Genomic DNA, 8,559 nt, shown 5'->3' on the forward strand with positions numbered 1-8,559 from the left:
AGATAAAATCATTGGAGTTAAAAATCACATTGATTAAAATACATAATAGACAGTTGTTCCAAAAACAAGAAAGGAAAACCCTACGTCACTTTGTGTTGGCTCAGGTACGGCCTTTATGGCCATTACCAATTAGACCAATTGACATTTAAATTTGTATGAAATTCCGCAACACAGCAGGAAAAAACATTACTACTCAGAGACACTTGCATTTGTCCATTTCTTGAGCAAGATTCTGAATGCATCATTAAGTGTCACCTAAAGCGTTTTCATTTTTTTGCTTTATTACAGCCACAAGTGGGCTGTATAGAGAGTACAATAGGCTCTTAAAAGGGATGTTTTAAATTTCGGATATATATTAAAACATTTTGTACCTATCTCTTGCTACGTTTAACCATGTCCCTTCCATCTTCCTAACCTTAAGCAAGCAGTTTTGTTGCCAAACTGCAAGTTATACAACATTAACAGCATGTTTAAAGTTGTATGAGTGTGTCTTAATCTTCTGTCAGTGGTAGGTGTGCTAATTCTGAAAACGATCCTGTGTCTTATTAACAGGTAGAAACAAATTACCTTTGTTGTCATATGGTTTGGAGGACTTGCTGGAAAAAAAACAACGCAGATAGGCCTCCAGAGAAAACCGAAACACCAAACAGACAAAGCTCTTTCCAAAACAAGACTGAATCTGGGGTTTACTTTAATTTTCCTTGAGCCCGGTAGGAGGCAAACCTTGATTTATTTATTTTTAATACAAACCATAGACAATTCCTGCATAGTGTGCCTTCAACTAAAAACGATGGATTATATAATATTGTAATATATTTTTAAAAAGTGGTTTAATATGAAAACATATTTGCTGATTAATCTGATTAATCAATTATATATATATATTATTATGATGATGGAATACTGGAGTGTGATCTGTAAATGTTGCATTACAAACAGTCGTATTTTTAGGTCTGCGGTATATAAATACATTTTTCAGCGGTAGAGTAGTGAGGCTGCTGAGGGTGCAGCCCGTGTGGAGCAGCAGCAGCATCACCAGGATGCAGGATCCTCCTCCTCCTCCTCCTCCATCTGGAAACTGGAGGAGCATCTTCTCCCTCTGACGTCATGACAGCAGCATCAGCTGTTAGCTCTGCTTTAAGCCTTTTCGCTGCCGATCGCTGCCTGCACAAAGGAAATATATGAGATCCCCTCTAATCCCTGAAATGGCGACACAGGAGGTACAGCTGAACGAGACTCTGGCCCACCTCAAAACGGAGTCGGAGACGCTGAAGACGAAGCTGGAGGAGGAAAGAGCGAAGCTGCACGATGTCGAGCGTGAGTGCTGCTGAAAATGGAGAGGCCTCGATTCACCGTTAACATTGTGACGGGAAAAATAACAGCAAATGTCTCATTATAGACGGGTGTATTTTAGCGGGAGGTGAATTGTTGCCACTTTTACTGGGATGTGAATGTGTCTAAAGTGATTATTGATCTGATTGGCTCGACGTTGCCTCAGATATTTGACAGGCGACCTATTAAGCAGGCTGTTTGTTTGCTTCCCCATTTTACAGCCCTTTGCTTCCATCACAATTTATTCTGTGTGGTTTTTTTTGTCCAATCAAATCTCAGCTACATAGATGATGTTAAATAAGATGTGGGGAAGAATGATAGAAACAGGCTATTTATAACACATGTTTTTATAAAGATATGAGAGATTAAACAACGATTAATTTAATATATACTATATATATACTCCATATAGCGTAGGCCTACTGTAATCCTTATTGCTGCTGGGAATATTAATCCAGGGTGTATACAGGAGAGAGTTTAATGTATTGTGCATTATGTGTAAATGTGTGTGTGTGTGTGTGTGTGTGTGTGTGTGTGTGTGTGTGTGTGTGCAGTACATCAGGTGGCGGAGAAGGTGGAGGGGCTGGGTCAGTTTGTTATGAAGACCCGGAGAACTCTGAAGGGACACGGCAACAAAGTTCTGTGTATGGACTGGTGTAAGGACAAGAGGAGGATCGTCAGCTCCTCACAGGTCACACTCTATGATTCTGATCCTGTTTGATCTGTTCTCAACTCTGATTTCCCATCTTGTAGCTAATTAGAGCCAGTTTAGATTGGTCTTTTATATTGTTCTTGCTCTAATCTCTTTGCAGGATGGGAAAGTGATTGTTTGGGATGCTTTCACCACCAACAAGGTAACTCCTCAATATTAATGTACATGTATTTTATTAGAAAATTAAAAGCAAATTAAAGGGATTTTGCAAATGTTACCCTTTCCTACCACATCCTCCTATAAGCTTCTTAAAAAACAGCTTTCACCTATGCTCACTTAAACCAAGTCCTCCTTGAATATAATTAATTATAGTCTTAATGAGATTTTTTAGCTTGTAACACTTCAAATGAAGCTATCAGATACTAATAGCTGTTTTACCCATCATCAGAGGTCATGGAGTTGTAAGGAGTTCTACCCAAGAGATTCTTTAATTCATCAGACTTTATTACATCTGAAGATAAGATATTAACTTAATTGACCAACTCAGGAGTTAAAAAATCACAGGAAAAAAGTGACAACAAGAACAAAAATATATTTTATAATATACATACAGTGTATATACTCCAAGTCAAAATTGAAGAAAAGTGCAATAAATGGTCATTTTTCAGGACCCAAAACAGACAATGGAAAATAATTTAGTTGATGAAACTGACAGAATTGATAAACTATTAAAATGTAACTCCCAAACAGGAACAATTTCTTTTACATTCTGTACTATTTATTTTTTTAGGTTTTATGTTTATGTACATGCTCATCTGTAGGTATATTAGTTTGTTGAAATGTTAAAATGATTAACCAAAAAGAAAGACATGAAAAGATAGCAGATATAACAAGTATTAAATAATATGTGTATATTGCGTAGAAAAGTCATCTGTCTAGCCTGTAATTGACAATTTTCCCATTCCTCAATATCATTTAGAAAATCAAATATAGGCTTCATAATAATCGGAGGAGACAGGCTTAGTATTTCCACATAAACAGGATATTTACAATGTGTTACGATGCAAAAGATGCTATAATTAGATACATTTAATTTATAAGAACGAGGACAGAGTTTAAAAATGACTACAACAATGTCTAAATGTATTGTAAAAAGCCTTTTTAAAGTATTTTTCAGTTCCAGTTTTGGAGAAACTGTAACACCCCTGATGTCTGCCGGCCTGCAGCTTCTTGTTCTGCTCTAATTAAGCGATTTCAATTAATTTGATTGATCTCAGTGTCCCGGTGCGGCTCATGCAGCTTTGTCCTTTGATATTCATTAGGAGCACGCTGTGACAATGCCTTGCACCTGGGTGATGGCCTGCGCCTACGCCCCGTCCGGCTGTGCTGTAGCTTGTGGGTGAGTGTAAAAAAACACGTGACTATCCAAATGTAGCGAGTCATCTGTTTGGGCTTATGTTTTTTTTTAGTTTTTTTTTGTAAACTGCGGTTGTTTTGTTGTCTCAGGGGCCTGGATAATAAATGCTCAGTGTATCCTCTGTCTCTGGATAAGAATGAGAACTTGGCTGCCAAGAAGAAGTCAGTGGCCATGCACACAAACTACCTGTCCGCCTGCAGCTTCACCAACTCCGATATGCAGGTGAGAATATCAAACATGCACAAAAACACACAAAGCAGCTTTTCTACTTATCCCTATTTCTGTCATTATTAATCAGAAATCACTGCCTCCCATGTAAGGTGCCCCACTTTGTTAATAATTCACAGCAGCCAGTTGCTCCTGGTTTGATGTCCTGGTCACATGATGTTTCACACAGCAAAGACAATCCATTTATAGCCGTGTGTGTGTGTGTGTGTGTGTGTGTGTTAGCCCACATCGACTTTTACTCAACAGCCTTTATTCTTCCTCCTCCTCGTCTGCTCCTGTTAAAGATCCTGACCTCCAGCGGGGACGGGACGTGTGCATTATGGGATGTGGAGAGTGGGCAGCTGTTGCAGAGTTTCCACGGACACGCAGCAGACGTGCTCTGTCTGGACCTGGCCCCCTCCGAGACCGGAAACACGTTTGTTTCAGGGGTGAGGACACCTTTCGCTACAGCTTATTACTAGTTACTGAATTATTTTGAAATGTTTGGTCATATTCTGCATTATTCTGTGTTATTGCAGGGCTGTGATAAGAAGGCCAATGTGTGGGACATGCGCTCAGGACAGTGTATTCAGTCCTTTGAAACTCATGAATCAGACATAAATAGTGTGCGGTAAGTGATTGCCAATTACCAGTTTTCAGAACAGATATGTATATATATATATATATATATATATATATATATATATATATTATATAAATAATTATTAATTCAACCATTAGTCAGAAAAATGCTGATATGAGTCGCTATCTTTGCACATATATTATATGGTACTGTATTTTGTGAAGCACCTTGTAACTGGATGAAGTTTATTATTATCATTATTATTATTTTCTGTAATACAATACAAAAAATACAAATCATATTGTTAAGTAATGTTTAATTAATGCATGCCTCATGATGATTTAATGTTTAAATGAATGCAGGATGTATCATGATTTCCTGTTTCTCATCATTAACAAATTAACAGGTCATTATGACTTCAATCAATAATTAAGTGTTACAGTTCACTTCAGGCATTAATTAAGTATATTTTATAAAAATCACTGTTATTAAATGGAAACTTAAAAGTGATATAAACTTTAGTTAATTTTACTATTATTATTTTACTGTTAAGAAACAATACATTGATTATTCATATATTTTTTAATTTATTTATTTTTTCATTTAAAATGTAAATGTTTAGTAATGTTGTCATTTCTAGTCTGTTATTTGACAGTTAATTGCTGCACACGTTGTAACATTTTATTAAATATGTGTGAATGATTACCTAATTATTTGAAAACCTTTACGAAATCACTTGTAAAACATTTATAAACAGAATATGAAATGCATAAATGGACCGGATATTTGCAAGAATTTTTAAACGGTTAATAATTGTTTTGTAAACTGTCTATGAACATTATATCAACTTGTTAAATGGTTAATAAGTGGTTTATAAAGCATCAAGTTACATTCATTTCACACCACTAAATCTTTTATTGGTGATCTATAAGATAATGATTATTTGTGCACTGTTAATATCTATATAAATATTCTTGAAAGATACGTTACAAAGCATTTATTAAACATTTATCAAGCAATAATTATCGGTTGTAACTTTAAAACAATAATACTAAATAATGTTGATAGACGGCTTAGAAAACATTTGGTAATCATTAACAGATATTTAATACATTTTCTTAAATGTTTTTATGTTACCATATGCAAACAAATTAACAGTACATTCTCACAGAAACATGAAGCTTTCAAACTGGTTGTCAGGTGCAAATATTAACATTTTACTGTTCTGCTTTCAGAGAGGCTGTGAAATAAACTTTTATGTAACTGCAAATGCAACTACTTTACATAAAGTAACTGTGAATTAACACTCCGTAATTTATGATCTGTTAAGTGTGAACAAATCTCATGTGAGCAATAGGAATTCATGACACATCCTGCATTAATTCACACATTAAATCATCATTAATCATGCCTTAGTTAAACATTACTTAAGCAGATATGATATGATTATGCATGATTTGTACACTTATTGTATTATAGTAAGACTCACCCATTTTAAAAATTATTCTGACAGTCTATGTTTTTGTTTGTAGAAAAATGAGACAATCCAGGTGAAAATCGATGGTTTTAGCTCATTCATTCTCAGTGTCCTTTTATTCAAACCACCACTGGGAGTCACTAAAGTCTGATCTATTCAAATCCTACACAAGAGCGCTGTTTGTTCCTCACTGTGTCTGTTTCTTCTGTTTTTTATAGATATTACCCCAGCGGAGATGCATTTGCATCTGGCTCAGATGATGCCACAGTAAGTAATCTGATATTTACTACTCAAGAACAGTTATAAACTTATTGAATATATTGATCTTTAACATTCAAACACTGACCTTTGTTACAGTGCCGCCTGTATGACTTGAGGGCGGACAGAGAAGTTGCTATTTATTCCAAAGAGAGCATCATATTTGGGGTCTCCAGTGTTGATTTCTCTCTCAGTGGTAAGAAATATACACTTCAGTATTACTCTGGTTATTCAACCAAGCAGCAGTTAATGACTAAGAGATTAAAATTATTTATTTTTGTAAATATGCATGTTAGGAGGGTTTACGTTCAAAACATTTTCCATGACAGATTACTGAATACATGATCTCAAATGTAGTTTATGTATTTTACTCAAATCAAGTCATGTATTATAAATACTTTTGGAATACTTCAATCAAAAAAAATGCATACCTCTTATGAATTTTAGAGCAATTAAAACAAAAACAATCTTGAAGGGAACTCGGAGAGGGCAGACCTCCGCCAAGGCCATGCTGTAGTTAACAGAAAGTGCAAAATAATTTATGAATGCGTGCTGGGATTTTCTCCAACATTTAATGGGTTCTCTCTTGGCTCGTGCTACATCCTTCCATCAAGTTTCATGAAAATCGAACCTGTGGTTTTTCTGTAATACTGCTGACAAACAGACAAACAAATCGACAAATAAACCAAACAGAATAACATTCCTGGTGGAGGTAATAAAGCAGATCTAACTGTAACTAAACACAATTACACATATATTGTATTTTAAATACATAATTCTGTTGTTCGTAATGTGTTACTCCCCAACCTGGTATATTGAAATTAAAAGCATGTTAATGTTTGTTTGTTTTCTGTATCGTTCAGGTCGGCTACTGTTTGGCGGCTACAATGACTACACCATAAATGTTTGGGATGTTCTCAAAGGAACACGGGTCTCTATCCTGTTTGGACACGAGAACCGTGTCAGTACGCTGCGTGTTTCCCCAGATGGGACAGCCTTCTGCACAGGCTCCTGGGACCACACTCTTCGGGTATGACATGATTCAGATTCAGATTATGCCCCATTAGATGTGCATGAAATGGAAATTTTGTCTTCGGCACTTACATATAAAACAACACATGCCATGTACAACAATTATGCATCTTAAAATCTTGCATCTTAAAGTGACCAAATCATGAGGACAGAATCTCAGCAGCTGGTCAAATACTTAAATATTATTAAACAAATATACAAAATATTTTGCATATTCTTCCAAAATTGCAGCTCTTTCACATTAAAACAAATGTTGTTACAAATGTTTTTCTTCCATGCATTTCTTAAACGTTTTCATATTTTCTATTGTAACTTTTTTCAATTTTATAACATAGCCTTTTTTCACTGTGATGTTATTATTGTCTGACCTGACAACTTTGCAGAGTTCATTGACCTCTCTGGTGATATCTTGTAATGTGTTCTGTTTTATTTTTCCAGATCTGGGCTTAAGGACAAAGACACAGAGGATTAAATGGTACACAGACCTACTGAAGACACACCAACGTTTCTGTTGCTAGAGTACAATCACAAAGATAGAGACTCGGTTTTGGTTGTAAATACGGCATATCAATAGCATTGTATATACTCCAGTCTCATGGCCACGGTAGATTTACAGAGTAACTAAACCAAACGGCACGCTTGTATTCCAGTATGACTGAAAGAAAACTGCACAGAAGTACTAAAGGTGACAACTTAAAGATGTAAAATGTATATTGCAGAAAATAACATTGGTAGTGACTAGCATCAGTTTAGGATAGATTTGACACAATAAAGTGATGTGTGTGCCCACATAAAGGACATTACTTGTTTATTTATGTTTTTTTGCACAAAAAATAATGGAGGAATGCAGTCTGAAAATGAAATACTAGGAAACAAAATACATCTGCAGGAGGAGCAGTACAGTTTTTATGAAGGCTGCAGCTTTGCTTTCCCATAACAGACTGAGAAAAGAGAGAAGGATGGATGGAGAGTTGTGGCTCCTCTATAAATTAAATAGTAAATATAGTATTGGATATAAAGAAGCATTTACATAAGATATTATTTAAAAAAAAAAAAACGCACCCTGTGCACCCAACAAGCCTTGAAAGCAACTCACCTGCCAATATTATTCTAATGTAAAGAGAAAAAAGCACATATTTAAAGGTAAAGCTAAACCACATAATGTTGATTTTACCTCCTTATGATTTTCAAAGATGGTTTACCTCTCATCCGTCTGTTTCCAGCTGTGGAAGCCACTTCCTGCTTTATGTGCACACTGCAGACACCCTGAACCCTGTGGTCCCCCACTAGATATCTAAACACAAATATATGATAATAAAAAAAATGTCTAAATTCTTAGAATGTACTCCTTTTCATGCAGTTGTCCAATGGCTGTAATTTCATATTTACTGCAATTATTTTATTGTAGTTTAGTGTACAGTTATTAAAGGGACTGTTTATCAAAGTATTGCAAACATAATAAACTGAGTTTTGAATATCATCACTTTCTCATTATTGTTCTTTTTGTTTTATCTTCTTGTTGAAGAATGTTGTCTAAATGGGTAATACAAAGCACATACTAACTTAAATTTAAGGGAATATAATTTGAAGATTGCAGTTTT

General features: G+C 35.3%; 1 protein-coding gene across 1 annotated transcript; it reads left to right on the forward strand.

The window, feature by feature from the left end:
- The first annotated feature begins 1,091 nt into the window (after window positions 1-1,091).
- gnb5a (guanine nucleotide binding protein (G protein), beta 5a) lies at window positions 1,092-8,438 on the forward strand. Its single transcript, XM_059335577.1, has 11 exons — window positions 1,092-1,317; window positions 1,887-2,023; window positions 2,145-2,186; window positions 3,307-3,383; window positions 3,491-3,623; window positions 3,914-4,057; window positions 4,148-4,239; window positions 5,887-5,935; window positions 6,026-6,122; window positions 6,790-6,956; window positions 7,397-8,438. The coding sequence occupies exons 1-11, from the start codon at window positions 1,182-1,184 to the stop codon at window positions 7,406-7,408; spliced, it is 1,086 nt and encodes a 361-aa protein (XP_059191560.1). The 5' UTR covers window positions 1,092-1,181; the 3' UTR covers window positions 7,409-8,438.
- The last annotated feature ends 121 nt before the right edge of the window (window positions 8,439-8,559 follow it).

The sequence above is a fragment of the Centropristis striata genome, chromosome 6 (assembly GCF_030273125.1).
Source record: "Centropristis striata isolate RG_2023a ecotype Rhode Island chromosome 6, C.striata_1.0, whole genome shotgun sequence".
In the NCBI taxonomy this organism is placed as follows: domain Eukaryota; kingdom Metazoa; phylum Chordata; class Actinopteri; order Perciformes; family Serranidae; genus Centropristis; species Centropristis striata.